At 41.2% G+C, this 23,456-nt stretch overlaps 1 protein-coding gene across 1 annotated transcript in view; it reads right to left on the minus strand.

Moving 5' to 3' along the window:
* Window positions 1–23,456, minus strand: part of gria1a (glutamate receptor, ionotropic, AMPA 1a) — a 101,173-nt gene that overhangs the window by 73,014 nt on the left and 4,703 nt on the right. The window contains exon 3 of the mRNA XM_067387587.1: window positions 575–814. Within this exon, the coding sequence (XP_067243688.1) occupies window positions 575–814 (240 nt within the window). The remainder of the gene's footprint in view (window positions 1–574; window positions 815–23,456) is intronic.

Raw genomic sequence — 23,456 nt, forward strand, 5'->3', positions numbered from 1 at the left:
ATGAAAAAAATAGTGAATTTGACAATACTTTAATTAATACAGCCTTCACTTGACTTGTACACCAACACAGGCATTTGACGCATGCATAGTTTTGAACAATTTCTCGCCATGAGTTAAAACCCATGTAAATATCTTTGTATTGTTTCATGCTAGAGTTGTACAAATGAGGGTACTTTCAAACCTCTTAGCACAATCTCTCATCTGTGTAGACCTCCATTATCGCTAAATAATGGAGGTCACAATATTATTGTGCATGCATTGTAGTCTGTTCTGTTTATGCAGGTTTTCTTCGACTACTTTGTGAATCGACACCCCCAGGGCATGGTTGCCACCTTGTGGATGAACTAATTACTGCAAAAAAGTAAATGTACAAAGTACAAAAAGTACAAAAATCTGACAGGACGCTACGTGCGTACTATTCTGATGACGAATTTGCATCACGAGCACTGTACGCTGACCCTCGGCGTACGCGTAAAAAGTGAAGTATATTACGGAAGCAGTTATACATTAAATAATAATCAAATGCTGTAAAAAAGAGTGTGCAATAAGTGTGTGCATAAAAAGCAGTCCTCACCAGAGTCCGAGCTGTACATGTAGACGAACTTGGACCACTTGTAGTGCTCGATAACGCCCACCAGGGCGTCTTGCAGTTCAGGTCTCAGCTGGATGACAAACTGGTTGGAGTTTTCCATGGGGAAGCTGGGCGTCACAAAGCAGACATGTAGAGCACCGCAGAACGACATCAACATGTTGACTGTCTTCCTGTCGTACACACCGATGATGGCATACACTCCTTTAGAGAACTGCGAACAGACTGGAGACGACAACAGAACACGATTTAAAATACAGAAATCATTCACGTGGCATTGTTAGCATCTTGCTGGTTTTATTATTAATTTCTGAGAAGCAATTAGTAAACATGCATCACTGGACTGGAAATGGTGCGGACGGAGTTTCTGAAGAGGCAGATAATCAATGCACACAAAGGGTCTCGCTGACATTTACCAAACAGCAGGGCGCTTTTCTATCTCTGCTGCCTTGAACGTTGAATATCTTTTCCTCTCCCTGTTGGAGGCAAAATGGCCTCAATCTGTTTTGAACCAGGTTTCCCTGTGTATTTTAATGCTGTATCATACTCTGTTGTTGCTATCTTTGCCCTGGCGGAGGTTATTTTTCACTGTGGCTCCGGCCCTCACGTTTCAGTCCCGCAACTAAACAGATTGAAGTTGCAGTCTGTTCGCTGCCCAAGGCCCAAATCCCAGCAGGGGCTGCCTGAGGGGCACAGGGGGAGTAGGAGCGATAGGAATGGCCATCACCCAAACTGCCTGCCCCATCATGCAACAGCCCACAAGCAGTGCAGGGTGCCAACTCCTCCAGCATGTGTGTTTTTGTGTGTGTGACCACTGGCCTTCATCACATGCACCATGACTCATTTTAACATCCGACCAAAACATAAACACTTTACTGAAAGATATTGTCTCATTCTGAGCAAATTACATCTTATAAATAGAATGAGAAATTCAACACAGATGCACTCATTAAATGCACTGTATATAGAAGTCACATGCTTGGTGCTAAGCAATAATGAGTGTGACACATCTATAACAGACACCGCCGTGAGCTCTGAGGTAATATTGGGGGTGTTCTTATCACATGGCTCTGCTTCCTCTGTGACTGATGACTTGCACATTAATTCTGTCTGGGCTGAGCTTTGTGGACCCGGAAAGAAATAGAGAGAAAGAGAACGCAAAAAGAGAAAGGAAGGTAGGGGACTGCATCCCTCTGTGTTAGCTATTACCAAAGACATATGGCATATTGAATCGAGATCCTCATCATACCATATGTGCTCGTCTTGGACGGTTTCACAAATTGTACTTTTTTTGTCAATGCATACAATGTTAATAACCTGTGCTCATTCAACTACAACATATTGTTGAACTGGGTTCCTGGCAACAGGCATCAGCGGAATATATTCATTAACTTTATTTGATATCATTTGGCATATGACTTCATTCTAAAAGACTTTAATTGCAGTGATATATTAGCCTACCGAACACAGCTTTAGTGCCTTGCTCATGAGGTTTTTAAACTTGCAATGCTATCTGAGATAGTCACATTGATGCGCTTGAGCGTTATGTGGGTGTGAGTCACACGTCTTTCCTGATCCTTTCCATCCTATTCCATGCATCATTTTCTGTTGTTTTTTTATGTTCCTACCACTAAAAAGTGGCAAAAAAGCCAAACCAAGCTTATTCTTATGCCAACCAAGACTACATTTATTTGATGAAATTAAAATAATCATTAATAAACTCTTCTATTTTTAAATATTTTAACATGTTTTTTTTTTCCTGTTATGACATGTCACACAATCCTTCAGAAATCATAATAATTGCTGATTTTGTGCTCAAGAAATGTTTCTCATTATCATCAATGTTTAAAACAGCTTGATATTTTTGTTGAAATGGTGATACATTTTGATGAACTGTGATACATATTGATTATGAATAATAAGTTAAAAACAGCATTTATTTAAAATACTTTTTTGGTGACACTGTAACAGTATTTACTGTCACTTTCAATCAATTTACTGTATCCTTGCTCAATAAAAGCATTAAATTCAATTAAATTCATTTAAAAATAAATTTAAAAACAAATATTTCTTCAACTATGGCCATTTTTGCCCTCTGGAAAATAAACTCTACTAAAACACTCCTCACACTTTCTTTTTATGAAATGTGTCCATTTAATCTCAAACTAATTTTGAAGAAAACTTTACTAGGAGCAAAATTGTAGGTGCAGGTCAAGCATAATTTGACATTTGCAAAGTAGAAAAAATGAATATCTGGTGAAAACAAGTTTCAAAGACAATTGTAATGTAATCCAAGCCAGAATAGTAACATAAACACATTTGGTTTTTAATCAGTAACTCATTTACAAAAATTTCAATGGAAACAATTTGCCACACGGCTGTTGCCACTTCCCACGTGTGTGATAATGTGGAAGCAGATTGCAAGTGTGCGGCTCTTTCACGCTCACATCTGCTTCCCTGTTCTGAAAAGTTCCTCTTGACAGGGAGCACATGGCAATGTCATCCGGCCCTCTAATGACAGGAACACACCGGCCGCCTGCAGTGGTTTGTGTTAGCCTGAGTAGAGGCGTAAAACACGATGTGAACACCTCTGGCCAACCTGTGCTCTCTGGCCCTGCTAAAGATCCTGGCAGCATCTGCCCATTCTGGCACCATCTCACAAACAGATCTCCACAGGTCTGTTCGGCCCTACCAGACCCTTGGCGGTGATGACTAATGACTGTATTGAACGTTCAGCTTGTCTGTGATTATGAGACTCGTAGAGCCTTTACCAAGCTGATGCTATTAGACTAGAATCTACACTGTAAAAATATCCTGTTAAATTTACAGTTAAAAAAAAGAAAATGGCAGGTGTGGTTGCCAGAACCCTAGTAACAAACTATACCAAAATCTATTTAAAATACATTTATTTCATACTAGGTATACTTCAAATCTATTAACATTTATTGACATATCACTTAAGACTTAATATGATACAATTATAATTAAACTTTATTTGGAGTATTTCTTTATTGCACAAAGCACATTTCTTAATATTATGCCTAAATAGTGTTCTAATATCACTATAAATAAGGATTGTATGATCTTTGTATAATATCATTCTTTAAATGCAAGATATTTAACGTGTACTTGCAATAGTTCCACTTTAGCACAATAAAATATACTAATGTATATCTTTAGTTGGGCCTCAGCACTACTTCCACACAATTAAAGTGCAAAGAACAAAATTAGTTGTTCCAATTTAGCAGACTTTAAGTATACCAAAAGTACAATTGCAGTGTATTTTTATTTAGCACATAAATATGTAAAAAAAAAAAAAAAATAATAATAATAATAATAATAATAGGCAAGTTGCCTTGGCCTTATATCATTAGGTCTGCTAGTCCGATTTGTCCGAAAATGAGCTGGTATGATTTCACAAATTATTGAAATGAAATTTTTACATTTATGATTTTATGGGAGCTATGAATAAAATAAAAATAAATTATAGAATTAACATTTTCTCATTTTATTTGTCTTATCCTATTATTTTAGTGAGTATAATTAGTAAATTAGGGCTAAATCATTTTTAAATACTATACTAAACAACCAAGAAACACGATCTATCTCTCCCAAGTCCCAAGTCGCGAATCATATTGCGATGGTACGCGAGATGACTCTTCTTGTTCTGCTCCCGCTATATTTGAGGCTTATGCTAAATAGCAGGGTAACTAAACTAAATGTATATTTATTCATCGTTTTTTATAATAAACCCACAACTTAAGGAGACAGGGCTCTAACTCTGACGCTTCAGAGGCACAACTCAGAAAAGAGGCAGCTTCCTCTGCATTAGGTAAGTTAAAGGGATTGTTCACCCAAAAATGAAAATTTGATGTTTATCTGCTTACCCCCAGGGCATCCAAGATGTAGGTGACTTTGTTTCTTCAGTAGAACACAAATGATGATTTTTAACTTCAACCGTTGCCGCCTGTCAGCCGTATAATGTGGGTCAATGGGAACTTCTTTTATAAGAGTAAATAAAACTTGCTTAGACAAATCCAAATTAAACTCTGCGGCTCATGACGACACATTGATGTCCTAAGACACGAAACGATTGATTTGTGTGAGAAACCGAACTGAACAGTATTTATATCATTTTTTACCTCTAATACACCACTATGTCCAACTGCGTTCAGCATTCGCTTAGTGAGGTCTGATCGCTCTCTGACAACGGCAGTGCTGTCTCGCGCATATACTTTAATGAATGCTAGACATCACTTCCGCTGTCAGAGAGCGATCAGACCTTACTAAGCGAATGCTGAACGCAGTTGGACATAGTGGTGTATTAGAGGTAAAAAATGATATAAATACTGTTCAGTTTCTCGCACAAACCGATCGTTTCGTGTCTTAGGACATCAATGTGCCGTCACGAGCCACAGGGTTTAATTTGGATTTGTTTAAGCAAGTTTTATTTACTCTTATAAAAGAAGTTCCCATTGACCCACATTATACGGCTGACAGACGGCAACAGTTGGAGTTAAAAATCATCATTTGTGTTCTACTGAAGAAACAAAGTCACCTACATCTTGGATGCCCTGAGGGTAAGCAGATAAACATCAAATTTTCATTTTTGGGTGAACTATCCCTTTAAGCCTAAGATGTTTTTTTGAGTCTTTGCATAGCAGTCGTTCATTATAAATTTTAAATGTAGAAGATATGATACATGTTACTGTATGACATGTAGAGTTTATGCTAGATATATAGTCACCATAGACATGTAGAGGGACTCCCCAAAAATGAGAAATGTCCAAATTGTCCCTCTTGTGCATATTTTAAAACAAAATATTATTTACAAATAGTTAAAATTGATTAAGCCTACTTCACAACTGCAGTAGAACAAGTTTTACTTTTATTTATGCCCTTAATCCTTATTCATTTTTTTTCATTCCTTTAAAACAACAACTCACCGGTAGGTGCCCCCCCAAGCGCAAATGTCAAACACCACCTATGGAAAATACATTCTGCTAATATTCTCGTTTTGTCTCCCACAAAAGAAAGAAAATCGGAAGGGTTTGATTAACTATTCCGTTAAACAAGAAATATTTCACATTCTAATTGCAAAATCAACTGGCGACAGTGAAGAAACAGAATATTCTTTGTATAGCTGGACTGCGGAACTCCAGTGTTTCTGTTTTTGCTCATCCTACATTACATCAGTTCCACTTAATATGTGTGAGGCCAGTCTATTTAAATGACAGAGTGCCTGAGAGGTTCTTGCCAGGCAGCACTATGGAGTAAACCTGCTTTAAACTGCAGTCTGAGAGCAGTTTCAGGTAGACTCCCTCAGGAGAACTGTGGAGACTAAATAGCCATTTCCTTCTCAATCTGTTTCACTCACTCACTCACTCTTTCTCTTTTCCCCATCCCTCCAATAGTGAGCGGAAAACCCGTGGATTATTAGAGCCTGTTTGCCCTTTCATGTGCTTTTATTTGGTGTATGTTGATGTCTGATAACATGTCGGTATATGGATTATTTGAATAACTGTGCAGTGGACTGAATTTTTAAGGATAGCGAGCTCCACCTCTTCTATCCACATCTACTGCTTTAATGAGGTGTTCTGCTCGCTCCTTTGGCCTCCAGTCCTCTGTATAAACACACACACACACACACACATGCTCACACAATATCCTCTGGCATGCTCCAACATACACACACAAGCTACATGCCCTCACTGTTCAAATAAAAAAAAATACATACACACACGCTCAAACTAATTCAGCAATCTCACTCTTGCTACACACAAGTGTTTGCAAATATCACCAGAGTAATTACACACAGACAAGACTTTATTCTCTCTCTCTCAGACACACACACATTAAGACACACACAGACCTGTCCATACTCATTGATCGGAGTTACACGTCATTACACTACACAGTGGAGCATATTACTGTGAGTGCTCAAGGGGACGTGTAGTAATAATCACTCCTGTATCCTGCTGTATTTATGCCCTGAGTGGACAGTTCCAGGTCAGCTATACATAATGTGTTATTTCCAAGGAATTCGACCTTTACAAATACAGTATATGCATGGTATGTCAACATAAGCCAGGATGAGGGCTTCTCATCATTTGCATATACTATGTAATACACATAAATGTTTTCATTTTAATAATAATAATATTTTTTATTACTTTATTATTAATTATAATATTTCACTTATAACATTGTAAGTGTTTTATTATAAGCGCAATGTTAACATTGACTATAGATTTTTATATCATTAATTATACTTACATTAATATCCATTTATATCATTAATACCATTAATATATTTTCTTTTACAATATAATATTTTATAGTTGTCATTAAACAAAAATTGTGATCATCTTTTCTACTCTATTTTGACATATCGGTGTGAAACGATAATAAGTGAAGTTCCTTGCTTCATCGAGCCCCTCCTCAGTGCCAAATTAGCTAACCTAATACCCTAAAGATTATATGGGCAAAACAGTACTTGATTTTGATTGGATCATTGTCATTTGCTAATTGCTGAACCTGTGATCTGATGCGAGTGACAGGTTGCTGGAAAGAAGGGGTTAATGTGCCACAAATAAATAATTTCTACTCTACCCTGAATGTGCAAAAAAGGATCCTGAGAAAACTTTTTACTGTGGATAACAGTAGTCATGTCCTGAACCTGTCTGCCGACAAGCCCTCTCAGGGCGGAAACGGCTGTTATCACTCCTGCAACAGGAGAACAAACCAATTTGGAGAAAGCCAGCAGCAACCTCAGAAAAATGTTCCTTTTTCTATTACCCAAACACAACAAATAGCCTGAGCACTGCATTTCATTTTGTCCATCAAGCTTGCTGCAATAAAAGAGAATATAATATTGACAGTTTAAGCTTCAATGTGATGTTTGTTTTACTTTATAGAAACAACTAAATTGTCCTGCCTGGTGGCTGACATGTAGAGTTACTGCTGTGGCCCTAAAGCATTATTTAAAAGCTACACAAACACATCTGAACGATTTCCAACAACCGTCTCCTTACAGGTCTATGAATAAAAGGCCGTCTGTCCAGAATATATTGTCTCTGTTTAGATTTAGACGTGTTTAAAACAGTGCAACAATAACCGAGCTATACCTCTCACTGTTTGATTGCCCTTAATGATAATGATGTACAGAGTTAAGTCCTTCATACTGAAGGCCACAAATAGCTCTCAGTGCAGCAAAAGCGATCCAGTGTTGGGTGGGTGGAAACCTGCAGGTGCAGAGACCGCTGGTCTGGCCAAATGAGAGTTCACTGCTTCAGAATGAGTCACTCGCACAACCTGAGCATGAAAGTGTGAGCCAGATAAATATGGAAGAGAATAAAATCTACCTCTGATAATATGGCACAATATAACATCAGACATTCTGAGTGGCACAACTGTGTGCTCATACAGCACATAGCCAACCAATCATAACCCAAACTTTATAAGTGTAACAGCTTAAAATTAGAGGGCAATGATTATTTGACAGGAATGTACAGCCAAACCAAAAATTATTCAGACATTTTTTATATTTTTGATACATTTTTACTAGTGGGTGCAGGACGCTATAGTTAAAACCAAAGGGAATGGCATTACTCTCACAACTGAAGTAAACAAACAAACAAACAAACAAACAAACAAACAAACAAACAAACATTTAACCTGCTCTTTATCCCTTCCAACCCAACCCACATGACAAATTTAAGTCAAACAAAACCATTTTACCAACATTACATATACACTACCTTTCAAAAAAGTTGAGGTCATTAAGATTTTTAATGTTTGCTAAAGTCCTTAATGCTCACCAAGGCTACATTTATTTGATCAAATTACAGTAAAAACTGTTATACTGTAAAATATTATTACAATTTAAAATAGCTTTTTTATATTTTACTTTTAATTTATTCCTGTGACAGCAAAGCTGAATTTTCAGAAACATTACTTCAGTCTTCAGTGTCACATGATCCCTATATATATATATATATATATATATATATATATATATATATATATATATATATATATATATATATATATATATATATATATATATATATATATATATATATATATAATCAATTTAAAACAACTAAGGATATTGATCAGGCCATGATGTGGAGAAACTAACTACTGTAAAAATAGCAACACCGCTTTTTCCAGAAACAAGCTACTATTGAATAGTAGCAGTATTGACTGATAAAACTTTATTTCAATATTTTTATGTCACATTCTACAGCTCTTTAGCATGTTTGGATACATCCACAAGCTCTCTCTCACACACAATCCTTGATACATGTAAGCACAATAATAAATTCCCAGCTGAGAACCCTTTCCCTCGCATGGAAGGATATTAATCTCAAGTCAAGGATCAGAGATTTAAGTAGGCCAGAAGAATGTAAGGGCAGCCTGACCAAAAAACTTGACACCCGGGTCTTGGTGTGCAGGGGATGAACCAAACGGTCACACTTTCAAAGCGTGCTAATAGTGCTGTGAGCCTGTGGCTGCTGGGCTCAGTACGTGTCCTCGACATCACAGAAAGGACAAACGCCATCCTCGGCTCGGACAGGCATCAGTAACACATATTAGCTTTTGTGCTTAAGCAAAGTAGCCAAGGAAAAATCTCATGTCAGCTGATATTCAGAGACAGGGCTGGTCTTTCTTTCTCTTCCACAATTTGTTTCACCAGTGCAAATGAACTAAACGCCTAAATGCCTAATTAAACTAATAAGTGAGAAAACCAGACCTCCGTCAACTCCATTTACTCCATTTATAATTTATGCCCCCCACCCAAACACACACTCACAAATGCCCACCCACACACACAAACACATACACACACACACACACACACACACACACACACACACACACACACACACACACACACACACACACACACACACACACACACACACACACACAAAATAGGTATTGGAATCGTCAGATTCCATTAAGGATTCTTTTTGTACTTCCGAGGAAGCAATAGAAATAGAAGGACATGCTGTCTATATATTATTTCTTAGAATCCAGACTTTCTCTCTCATCACATTCAATTCAGATGGTAAACTCACAATTCAACTAAAATAAATTCAGTAGCAAAACCACTGAATAGCAGTGTTTTAGTGCAGTATTGGGTCCACATCTGTGGCAGAATGCAAATGTTCAAGCAAACGCATCAATAGAATCGAATGTCATGAAAATCATTTGGTTTGCTGGATAAATTACATTGATTAGAATGAGTAAATGTAACAGTTCTTACATAATTTATCAGTGTGTTTTATTAACAAAATTCGGGAGGAGATAATTAACCTAATTAGCACAAGTGGAAAGCTTTCAGCTAATCAGGTATATATATACTGCAGACTCACCTCTGTTAGTTGACAGTTCATCGGCATCCCTCCAACACCCCATCTCCTCACTTCTAGTTCTATCTATTATTACCACATCTGGGGGGAGTACTCTAGGTTCGGGCCAAAATGCCGAGCTCGGAGCCCTCTCCCTGGACAGCACGCCAATGCGCATACTCTGTTTAATTATATGTATATGTGAACTCATGAAATGTATAAAACACAAGCTTACTTTATCCATTTGTGTTGTAACTACATGAATCAATATCATTGTAAGAAAACCCAAATCCAGACTGACATGTTGAATTGATTTTAGTGAATAAAATCAAATAATTGTCTATATGAAATAAACTGCATAGATGAGTAATATTTAATCATATACACAGAAACACACTATAGTTCAAAAGTTTGAGGGTGGTAAGATTTTTATTTTTTTAGTCTCATTCTCACTAAGGCTGCATTTTTAATTGATCAACAGTACAGTAAAAACAGTATCATTGTGAAATATTACAATTTTAATCCCTTAAAAAGTTTTGTATTTTAATATATTTTAAAATGTTATTTAACTATAAAATCATTCAGTTTATTTCATTTTATTTTCGACTTAATTAAAATATGGTTATTTCTTAGACAAGAATTCTTATTTCTTATTAGTCAAAGTTTGGTTAAAAGCCATAAATTGTAAAAATGTGCATTGCTGTTCTGTTTTAATATTTTTATCATCTAGTGTGCATAACTAAATGAATGTTTGCACAAAAAGACTATAATTTTTTTCAAAAAAATATGTGAGAGTTTCCTCAGTTCTATTGGTTCATTTATGTTTAAGGGTACATTTACACGACAACGATATGCTTAAAATGGAGAAGTTTTTCCTTTGAGTTTTCCACTTACAGATGACACCATTGTCACAACGATCCCCATTCACACGATTCCATGAAAACGACTAAAAACACTGTATTCTGCTGGTAGGCCATTAGATGGCGATGAAACACTATAGACTGATGGTGTAATATGCATGTGTATGACGTCAATGTTTTCAAAGATTTGCGTTTTTGTTGTTTACGCAGAGACCTTTTCCAAAACCTTGCACTTGGAAACCCCTTTTTCAAAAGTTTGCATTCAGGCATCCAAAACGCCATTGTCATGTAAATAAATGGCTGAGTTGTGATTGTTAGTTTCCATAGTTACGCATTAGTTTCACACCTGTTCTTAGTTCTGTTGATTATTCTGTGTATTTAAGCCCTTAGTTTCCTCAGTTCAGTGTCATTTACATTTAGTCTAATGTATATTTGGCTCTCTAGTGATCTACATTAAAGACTTTTCTATGAGTATTTTCCTGTTCGCGAGTGTTGTTTACCACATCAGCCGTAAAAAAATGTGTGTTTTTTGTTGTTTTTAATAGGCTTTAATTGCATAGACAATTTTTCTTCAGTTTAATTAAGTTCAATGAATCTTTTAATGTTCTTAGTATTTCTGGATTCTTAACCCTACACCTGAGCCAAGTCTTCCCTATTATAAAACATTTTCCTAACATGGATAATACAGTACTTGATTACGTCTCCACAAGTCCTACAGGAATTAGGATTAAAAAACCCTTCTCAAATTCTCTATGGTGATGTCAGCCAAGACAGACGCATGTGTCCTCATTAAGACAGAATGCTCAAGCTATATGGGGCATCCTCCTAATGAAGCATAATTGGACTGCTTCCACTATTTAAAATGGCACTATATGATGGTATGGGGACAGTGGAGTTCCTTGCACTAGATAGCAATGTCAAGGCAAGTGAGTTTATACTTCAGTTGGTTACACTCATTCTTTTATTTGTCATTTGCAGCTCGAAAATCAAAAGACTCCCTTAGTGTTTTACCACCTTTACATTCTTTGTTCTACTTTTATATAAAAAATAGCAAGGTAACAGTTGTCATGTTTTTGAGGAGGAGAAGACAGATGAGAGCAGACGTGCTTCTCTCTGTGTCTCTCATTAATGTAAAGGACTATGCAAGACAAGAAAGTCTCTGTTCGTCTCAGACTGAACATGACAGCTCCTCTCTTTTCCTCATTGAGGAGAAGTACATCCCTCACTGGATCCTTTTTCACAGCTCTTACAAAAAAAAAACAAACAAAAAAAAAAACAACAGCCATAGTAAATCAGAGATAAAAAGCCACCATACAAATTCAGGGACTTAATCACCTCCCTATTATAGTTGCGAATGCCCAAAATGTAAAGGTCAAAGCCAAAGGTTACAATTAACAAGAGGTCCACTGGTTTAATCTGAACCACAAGTCAGTCTGTTTTAATTAATAACTGTTAATAACTGTTCAAAAGTTTGAGGTTGATAAAGAAAAAAAGTGCAATGTTTTCGGAAAAAGTCTCTTATGCTCACCACACCTGCATTTATTTGATAAAACAAATATATAGAAAAAACAGTAGTATTGTGAAATATTATTACAATTATAAATAATTGTGATGGCAATTGGAGTAATGGCTGCTGAAAATTCAGTTGATTCACATGATTCTTCAGAAATATTCCGTTTTGATGAATTCATATTATTATCAATGTTGAAATCAGTTGTGCTGCTTAATAATTTTCATTTAAACCATGATAAATTTTTTTAGGATCTTTTGATGAATTAAAAGTTCGAAAGAAAAACATTTATTTGAAATAGAAATCTTTTGCAACAATGTAAATGTCTTTGGAATCACTTTTTATCAATTTAATTCACCTTTGGTGAATAAAAGTATTAATTTCTTTAATAAATCCCACATTTTCGAATGATTGTATAATTATAAACCATTGAGATGTATACAGCATATGCAACACGGAAGCTGACAAGGTGCATTTACACACTTCCAGTGCCACAGTAGAAATATGTCAACTGCTAGAAATTCTGCCGTACATGTGCAGACTGTTACGGTTGCTGGTGTAGAGAGATGAGGCAGATACGGATTTCCACAATATAGATACTTCTTTAATAGATACTGGGCAGGAACACCAAACATACACGGTAACACAACAGTCAGAACGGACCAGGAGTGAAGGGAGTGAGTGTCATATAAAGGGAGTGCTAACAATAGAGTCCAGGTGCAGGTGATCCGTGATGATGGGGAGATGACGAGGGAAGTGAGTGCAGGTGTGGAGAACAGGAGGGTCTTGGGAAATGGAGTCTAGGAGAACAAGGGATCTGTAACAGTACCTCCCCCTCCCGGTAGGCGCGTCCTCGCGCCGTAGATGTAACAACCGGGAGGGGGGTGGGCGCCCTGGAGACCTCAAACCGGAGCAGGGGGAGGAGTAGACTGGAGTGGAGGTCTCCAGGGCAGGCTCAAAAACCATGGCGGGTCAGGAGCCGTGGGCAGCCATGGCGGGTCAGGAGCCGTGGGCAGCCATGGCGGGTCAGGAGCCGTGGGCAGCCATGGCGGGTCAGGAGCCGTGGGCAGCCATGGCGGGTCAGGAGCCGTGGGCAGCCATGGAGGGTCAGGAGCCGTGGGCAGCCATGGAGGGTCAGGGGCCGAAGGCGGCCATGGAGGGTCAGGAGCCGAAGGCGGCCATGGAGGGTCAGGAGCCGAAGCCTTGAAGCCGTCGAGCCCAGGCGGCGCTGAAGGACCGGCGGGAGATGGCGGAATCCACGGCTCCGCCGACCGAAGCGCAGCCGGGGCTCCAGAAAGCCGCAGTAGAAGGCAGACGACATACAACAAAGTGAACACCGGGGAGAGTGAGGAGGCCAACTGGAACTGAGGGACGGAGGGACGGAGCAGAGACGGAGGAGTGCAGTCCAGAAGTGAGGGCAGGCTGACGAAGGAACAAGGTGTGAACGGGGGCAGGATGGAGACTGGTGAGACTAGTGGACTGATGGGCCATGGTGGAGACGAGGGAGGTTGGAGCCAGGGTGTAGGTAATCGCCCAGAGGTCCGAGGTGGAGATCTGGGCGAAGGGGCTTGAGGTGGAGGTACAGTGCTGAGACATATGGACGGAGGCGGGAGAGGGAGGCAGGGAGGGGAAACAGTCTTTGGGCTGGAGAGTTCAAAAACACAGTTCATAGGAGCAGTTGGTTCGGCGGCGGCGGCTGGAGCGGCTGGCTCGGCGGCGGCGGCTGGAGCGGCTGGCTCGGCGGCGGCGGCTGGAGCGGCTGGCTCGGCGGCGGCGGCTGGAGCTGAGGGCTCGTAGGCGGCGGAGACTGGAGAACTTTGCTCGGCGGCGGAGACTGGAGAACTTTGCTCGGCGGCGGAGACTGGAGAACTTTGCTCGGCGGCGGAGACTGGAGACCTTTGCTCGGCGGCGGAGACTGGAGACCTTTGCTCGGCGGCGGAGACTGGAGAACTTTGCTCGGCGGCGGAGGCTGGAGAACTTGGCTCGGCGGCGGAGGCTGGAGAACTTGGCTCGGCGGCGGAGGCTGGAGAACTTGGCTCGGCGGCGGAGGCTGGAGAACTTGGCTCGGCGGCGGAGGCTGGAGAACTTGGCTCGGCGGCGGAGGCTGGAGAACTTGGCTCGGCGGCGGAGGCTGGAGAACTTGGCTCGGCGGCGGAGGCTGGAGAACTTGGCTCGGCGGCGGAGGCTGGAGAACTTGGCTCGGCGGCGGAGGCTGGAGAACTTGGCTCGGCGGAGACTGGGGTTGAGGGCCATTTCATCCCCTCAAATACAATTAAAATCCCCACAGGCACTGGAGCTGGCTCTGTGGGGACTGGAGCTGGCTCTGGAGATACTGGAGCTGGCTCTGGAGATACTGGAGCGGGCTCTGGAGATACTGGAGCGGGCTCTGGAGATACTGGAGCGGGCTCTGGAGATACTGGAGCGGGCTCTGGAGATACTGGAGCGGGCTCTGGAGATACTGGAGCGGGCTCTGGAGATACTGGAGCGGGCTCTGGAGATACTGGAGCGGGCTCTGGAGACACTGGAGCGGGCTCTGGAGACACTGGAGCGGGCTCTGGAGACACTGGAGCGGGCTCTGGAGACACTGGAGCGGGCTCTGGAGACACTGGAGCGGGCTCTGGAGACACTGGAGCGGGCTCTGGAGACACTGGAGCGGGCTTTGGAGACACTGGAGCGGGCTCTGGAGATACTGGAGCGGGCTCTGGAGATACTGGAGCGGGCTCTGGAGACCTTGGGGCCGCTTTCTTCCTCCTCCTCCGCTTACTGGGCCCAGTGGAGGAGTGTGGGTTCCGTGTGGGGCAGGTAGGGAGTTCGCTGGAGGGGTATGCGGAGGAAGACGGAGGTTGACTGACTGGCCCGGCCAGCCGTGTTTCTGGATGGACTGGAGACATACACTTATCCTGAACCTCATCCACGAAGAATTTGGAGCCATTTAACCACAAAATAAAATTGATTGTTTCGCTTAAGGAGAAACGAAAAACAGGTTCATCAAAACGGATAGTGTTGTCGTCCAGTCCATCCAGAAACAGGGAGATTAAACATGCTTCAGGCCAGTCAGACAAGAAAGCAAGCTCAACGAACTCCTCCACATACCTTTCCAGCGAACGACCCACCTGAAGAAGCCCGATGAGCCGATCGCCAGTTGCCAGATGGGAGAGAGGCCTTGGAGGAGCAGGAGCCAGGGAGCTGGTGAAAGTCTCCATTCTGTGGAAATCCAAAGTTTTAGGTCCGTTCTTCTGTTACGGTTGCTGGTGTAGAGAGATGAGGCAGATACGGATTTCCACAATATAGATACTTCTTTAATAGATACTGGGCAGGAACACCAAACATACACGGTAACACAACAGTCAGAACGGACCAGGAGTGAAGGGAGTGAGTGTCATATAAAGGGAGTGCTAACAATAGAGTCCAGGTGCAGGTGATCCGTGATGATGGGGAGATGACGAGGGAAGTGAGTGCAGGTGTGGAGAACAGGAGGGTCTTGGGAAATGGAGTCTAGGAGAACAAGGGATCTGTAACACAGACAGTACATTGATTATAATGGGAGTGATTTAGCAACTAACTGTAGGTTGTTTATGGTTACTAAGCAACAGCACAACCTGCAATACAGAATTCGACTGATGTGCGGTCCCAGGTGTGCAGCGTGGCTCATCCAATCAGAATTTATAATGTTATTATTTTGTGGTTTTGAAACTCTGATTGTTCGGACCTATATTGGGAAGGAATTTAAAGACTGAACCTCTTGGCACTGGAGGAATATCTTGCTTTAGGGAATCCCATCCAGATGATTCTGTTCTCCTGCTGTTCTGATCAGGATTTGGAGATCCTGCGGTGGCTGAGGGCAATCCCTGCCCCCCTTTGGTCTCATGTTACACAATAACACAATACCCCGGAGCCAACTCTCCCAACACTCACAATCCTAGCGGTTCACTGCCGTGCTGCCTGCACATATTTCTCTGTGACTGTACGACATGCAGAAAGACTTGCTGCAGAGGGTTATTATTTTCTTCTCAGTGCGAAGCGCTGAAAGACATTTCAGGCTTATGACAGAAACCGCTGCTGCTTTCTGAGATACTGTGATGCATGTTTACAGCCGTCTCCCAAGAGCAATCACATCAGATGCGAAGGTGTAAACTACATACTGTGAAACACCTAATAAAAGAAAACATGCACGCACGTACTACTCTTCAACAGTAGCAGAGCAGTAAAAAAAAAAACCCAAAAAACAGATGTTTCATTTAGAGCATTATATTATGAGACTTTGCTCAGTGCAGATCAAATTATAGCAACAGTAAATACACTTGATTCAGTTCTTTGTCCTGAAGCGTGCTAATATTCTTCTGGCCTGGAGGCTTTCTTTCTTGGAGGTAGACCTATGAAAGCACACTCTCCCATAGATCTTTAAGTGGGCTCTTGAGTCTTTGCATGCAGAAATCGGTGAGCATCTCATATTGATTGTGGAGCCTTTGCATGGGTTCTTGCTATTGATCAGCTCTAATTCTTCTCACGGATCAAATAAAGGAATCCATCATTAACTGTGAGGACTTCAAATGTCAGCGAGACAGTTGGGGGTCACTGAATAAATTGCATTCCACCTTTATACAGGCATATTCTTCTGAAATTGAAAGCCAAAACGTGTCTATTACTGGAAAGTGGGGGAGTGTATGAAAATAACACTGTCTGGTAGTCCTCTTTATCAATTTATGAATCATCTATTTTAATTACTTGTTTACCATGAGGCAATCTGATTTATAATATCTCTCTAGATATACAGGATATGTAAATTTACTCCAGCTTAATGCAATAAGAGTTATCAGAGACCATCCAACACATGAAAACATGCAGCAATTAAATCAAACGTGGCTTTGGGAAATCAACATTGATATTATACTCAACTGATGCTGTATTTCATATAATAATGAACAATAATAGCACACACAATGTTCCTAATTTAAAATCACAAAATATAGTCTTGACACTCTTGATTTTGATGCTCTCCGGAAACCACAATTATTTAGGTTAAAAATAGCTAAACTAATTTCATACTTCAAATTATATTAATATGTTTCCTTTATGCAATCAAATCCCAGTAGGTAAAAAATGTGACTTTCTCCCGCTGTTTTTATTCATTCATGTTTTATATCAACATTAGTAACACATTAAAGGGGCGGTAAATGATTTTTGAAAAACTCTGTTGAAAAGTGGATCGGACTGAGCACCAAAACAGGCTTGTAGCCAATCAGCAGTAAGGGGCGTGTCCACTCATGATAGGGGAGGAGAGAGAGATCAGTGCACAAGACAGACATTAGCAGAATGACTATAGAAAGAGAGAGATGGCAGAGAAAATACAAAAGAGAAAAAGGCCATGGTAATACAACCTTAAAGGTGCCATCGAATGTTTTTTACAAGATGTAATATAAGTCTAAGTTGTCTCCTGAATGTCTCTGTGAAGTTTCAGCTCAAAATACCCCATAGATTTTTTTTAAATTCAGTTTTTTTTTTAACTGCCTATTTTGGGCATCATTAACTATGCACTGATTCAGGCTGCGGCCCCTTTAAATCACGTGCTCCCTGCCCCCCCTGAGCTCTCAACTATAATACAGTGCATTTACAAAGTTCACACAGCTAATATAACCCTCAAATGGATCTTTACAAGATGTTCGTCATGTATGCTGCATGCATGCTTCGGGTCATGTTAGTATAATATCTATTTGGATGTTTACATTTGATTCTGAATGAGTTTGATAGTACCGTGGCTAACATTACACACTGTTGGAGAGATTAATAAAGAATGAAGTTGTGCTTATGAATTATACAGACTGCAAGTGTTTAAAAATTAAAATTGCGACGACTCTTGTCTCCATGAATACAGTAATAAACGATGGTAACTTTAACCAACAGTAGCTAGCCTACATTAGCAAAATGCTAACGAAACATTTAGAAAGACAATTTACAAATATCACTAAAAATATCATGATATCATGGATCATGTCAGTTATTATTGCTCCATCTGCCATTTTTCGCTGTTGTTATTGCTTGCTTACCTAGTCTGATGATCCGGCTGCATGTGCACAGATCCAGACGTTAATACTGGCTGCCCTTGTGTAATGCCTTTCGTAATGTTGGGAACATGGGCTGGCATATGCAAATATTGGGGGCGTACACCCCGACTGTTACGGTGTTATGTTGAGATTCGCCTGTTCTTCTGAGGTCTTTTAAACAAATGAGATTTATATAAGAAGGAGGAAACAATGGAGTTTGAAACTCAATGTATGTTTTTTCCATGTACTGAACTCTTGTTATTCAACTATGCCAAGGTAAATTCAATTTTTAATTCTAGGGCACCTTTAAAAAGAAGGGTTACAATCAGGCAAGAGGTAGGAGCCGCATTAATATCGGAGAAGCTTTCCAGCGCTGGAGAGACCTTAAAAGGTTAGTTCACCCCCAAAAAAATTCTGTCATTAATTACTCACCCTCATGTCGTTCCACACCTGTAAGACCTTTGTTCATCTTCAGAACATTTAAGATATTTTTGATGAAATCCAAGAGGTATATGACTCGTCCATAAGCAGCAATTTAACCACCACTTTCAAGGTCCAGAAAGGTAATAAAGACTGTTAAAACAGTCAACGTGACTGCAGTGGTTCAACCTTATGTTTATGAAGTGATGAGAATACTTTTTGTGCGCAAAAACAAAACAAAATAACGACTTAATTCAACTATATATTCTCTTCTGTATCATTCTTTTAAATTGCTGTCAATGGATGTCATATACCTCTCGGATTTCATCAAAAAAAATCTTAATTTGTGTTCCGAAGGTCTTACAGGTGTGGAACGACATGAGGGTGAGTAATTAATGACAGAATTTTCATTTTGGGTGAACTAACCCTTTAAGGAGTGGGAAAACGGACGCTGAGGTTGCTTTATTTCTTCTGGATACATGAATAACGTTGATTTTTCTATTGGTTCCCCTTTTAGTGATCCCTATAACCCCTTAATCTTGTCACATTTGTAATATATTAGTTACTTGAACTATTGTGTTATGGGAGCTGCTCATGATGATTGTTTTTTGGGATGGAAGGGATGACTTTGCCATTGAATGATTAGAGGAGCTAAATAACATTAAGACATTCTACCTGAATTATCACAGTAACACAAATTGGATGTGTGTGCTTGTGTATGTGTTGGGGGGGGGGTTGGGGATCAAGATAGGGCTGTGATCCTTTTGGAGGGGGTGTGTTTGTTATGGTAATTTCAAATATCCACAGCATCTACCAGAAATCACTTGCACCTTTAAATGGAGAAAGACTGTATTATCATTGTTTATAGTCATTTCTTTAAAGACTGGTAAAAATCATGAAGTATTAAACTAAAAAATCAATGTTAGGAATATATATATTTAAAATTAGCTATTAAAATCACCTTGAGGTCTCTGAGACTCCAAAGAGAACATGAGGTTTAGGTGTGCTCTCATTACACTTTCCAATTATCAGTAAAACTGTGCTTTCCTAGGTGCCACACCACTTCTTATTAAATCAGCCTTCGCCCCAGAACAATTCTGTGTACTCACCCCCCTCTGGTTTACCCCGGCAGGTGCTGACGGGGATGGTTTGCTCTAAGGATTGAGCCCACACAGAGGGGGAGCAGCTGAGGGTTACTTTCCTCAGGCGTCTCCGGACACACATTCAGTTCATGGCACAAGAGGCCATTCAGCATTACACAGAGTCGGGGCCTTCACAGCATTCTTCTCACAGCTCATTGCGCGAGGGCTGCCCATTCACCACGCAACAGATCAGGACGCGAGCGCAGACCGATACAAGAGACCTTCGATTATCCGAGACAAACTGCTGCAGCATTTAAATATGACTGAGCTTCATAATGGGTCAGTGAATAACAAACGTCTTATCTTGAGGAAAAAAGGTGCAAGAACATCATTGACTAATGAGCATGTTGAATTTTCCACCTGAGAGAACCCCATGAAATTCATAGAGGGACTGATTTGTTTCTTCACTCCATTACAAATCCCACCGCACACCTCCAGCTCTGACAGAATCAGTGGATGGAGTTTAATTACACTGGTTGGGGACCCTCACATTAGTGTTTGGATCTGCATCCTAATATCTGTTAATAAGGCCATTACGCAATAGTTTTCATTTCATCTTATTGGTTTTCCTCAAGACCAGAGAGAAGGCATGAGGTGCTGATGGATTATTGGTCTGTCCTGACACACACTGAATGCATTAAAAGAGGATGAGGCGAGAGGGTCTATGCATAGCTCAAAATTCACATCATGAAAAGAAATACTGGTAGCCCGGGAGAGACGAATGCTTAGATTTAATGTGCATTTCTTTGATGTGCTCTCAGTAGTATTACAGAACAAAGAATATTTAAAACATGCTATAGAGCTGAAAGATATCTGCTCACGAATTTTCATATTCAAGTGTCCAGTTTGCGTCATATTTTTTTAAAAACTCTATTCTCTATCTATATATTCCCAATGCTTTCATGAGAAAAGAAACAGAGAAAGACTGATATAGAGTAGTGATTCCCAACCTTTTTTGTCATAAAATTCCTCAATGAGTAAGGCTCAATAAACATGACATGTGTTGTGTTAAACTGGATATATCACTCAGCATTATCGTAAATTTAAGTGGCTATTATTACATTGATTCTCTTTCAAACCAAATATGATCAATATCATCAGTACCTTCAACATCTGATACAACTCAGTCTTTTTAAGCATTTCTATGTGCACATGTGAAAAACATTCTCAAAGAAAGCTAACAATTAATTAATTTATTTATAAATGAAAGTCATCATTTTTGTTTTAAACCTTTAACAAAGCCAAAATCAAAATCTTCCCAAGTATCCCTGATTGGGAATCATTGACAGAGATAAAAAAAATAGACATTTCACATCCCCAGTATATCTTCTCTTCTATTGCTGCTGTTAGACATCTACGTGAGCCTAAAGAGCTTGGAAGTCACTGATTGATCAATTCATTGCTATTAACGCTTGTATTAACAGTGCTTTGATCCTGTGCTCTGTAGAAAGGAAGCTGCCACACTTGTGTGCTTTAAGACTAGAAACACGAGCTAAATCACAAGAATGACCTGTGACCCAACATAACTGACCGACAATCCTCAAGATATTTTGCTATTAATTCATTATGATCAGCATTATAAGCTTAACAGAACGGTTTCATGATGTATCAGCAACGAAGCACGCGCATCCATCATGACGCATAATTGAGATTAATTGCACGTACAGTAATGAAACGAAATAAACAACAACAACAACAAAAATGACGTGCAAAAACTGTGTTTAATATGATAAATGGTTTATTTCCTAGCGACATATTCCAGGCGTAACGCGCATTCGGCGTAACACGCATTTTTGTGTCTGGACTATGCACTTCTGCACTTGTGAACGTACTCGGTTACTAACGTAACCTCGGTTCCCTGAGATACGGAACGAGTACTGCGTATGGGGAAAGGTCTCCCTTTTTCCCCGCTGCTGAAGCCTTTTTCAATAACGCAGTGTAACTGCACCGTCATTGGTTCACTCATAGACAAGTTGTTGAACCAATGGCGGCGCGGCATAGCTGCGCGGCCTATGGCGACAAAGCGCGCGAATATTCCCGCCGAAATGGGCGGGGTATAGGGCTATATAAGCAGGCGTTTCGCCATAGGATTTCAGTGTCAATCGACTGAAGCGACGACCCTGAGCCGCAGCCTCGTGGCACGGCAAGTGACGCAGTACTCGTTCCGTATCTCAGGGAACCGAGGTTACGTTAGTAACCGAGCACGTTCCCCTTTCGATACTTCACTCGTACTGCGTATGGGGAACGAATTCAACCACGCCGTGCCACGGCTGGGAACGATATAGCTTGCATTTGGCCACCCAGAGGGGGGCAAAAAGGACAAGCGGAGGCAAAGCCTAACCGAACCCATGGTTACACTGAAGGAAGATACTTCCTATGGTGGCGTGAAGCGGGACCTGTTGGAAGCCGCTAATCACACCGACAGGACCCGAGCTTGTAAGGTCGGGACATCGAGGTGATAGAACCTGACAAAGGTGGACGGCGAAGACCAGCCGGCCGCCTCACAGATGTCTTGGATGGAAACTCCGTTGGACCAAGCCCACGAGGAAGCCATTCCTCTAGTGGAGTGGGCCCTGACTCCTATGGGGCAATTAGTGCCCAGTGAGGAGTAGCACAGGTTAATAGCATCCACTATCCAACGGGAAATGCGTTGTTTCGAGACCGGAGACCCTTTGGTGCGGCCGCCAAAACAAACAAAGAGCTGATCTGACTGTCTGAAAGACTGTGATCGGTCTATGTAGGTCCTCAATGCCCTGACTGGGCAGAGTAGCTGCAGCTCTGGTTCGTCCGCCGAGGGAGGAAGAGCAGAGAGCGAGATGACCTGAGCTCTAAACGGAGTTGAGAGCACTTTAGGGACGTAGCCATGCCTAGGTTTCAGAACGACCTTAGAGTCACCAGGCCCGAATTCGAGGCACGCAGGGTTCACGGAGAGGGCCTGCAAATCGCCAACACGCTTTACCGATGCTAGTGCTAGTAGCAGAGCGGTTTTTAGCGTTAGGGGCCTGAGGTCGGCTGAACCCATTGGTTCAAATGGGGCTCCTTTCAAGGCCCTGAGGACCAACGAGAGGTCCCAGGAGGGAATAGTGAGAGGGCGAGGAGGATTCAAACGCCTAGCACCTCTCAAAAACGGATCACGAGCCCGTTTCGTCCCACCGATTGGCCAGCAATAGGAGCGTGGCACGCTGCAATGGCTGCTACGTAAACCTTAAGCGTGGAAGGGGAGCGCCCCATTTCCAAGCGTTCTTGGAGGAAAGACAGTATGGAAGATACGTCACTCTCCACAGGGTCTATGTTGCGTGTTGAACACCAATCAACAAAGACTGACCACTTCTGGTCGTAGAGGCGCCTCGTAGATGGGGCTCTAGCCTGAGAAATGGTATTTAGGACGTCCTCGGGGAGGCTAGTCGGCTCCCATCGAGGGACCAGAGGTGCAGAGCCCAGAGCTGCGGCTGTGGGTGCCAGATTGTTCTGTTTGCCTGAGAGAGGAGGTCCCGTCTCAGGGGAATCGGCCACGGGGCTCTTAGAGAGAGCCTGA

Source organism: Chanodichthys erythropterus, chromosome 1 (genome assembly GCF_024489055.1).
Source record: "Chanodichthys erythropterus isolate Z2021 chromosome 1, ASM2448905v1, whole genome shotgun sequence".
Classification (NCBI taxonomy): Eukaryota; Metazoa; Chordata; class Actinopteri; order Cypriniformes; family Xenocyprididae; genus Chanodichthys; species Chanodichthys erythropterus.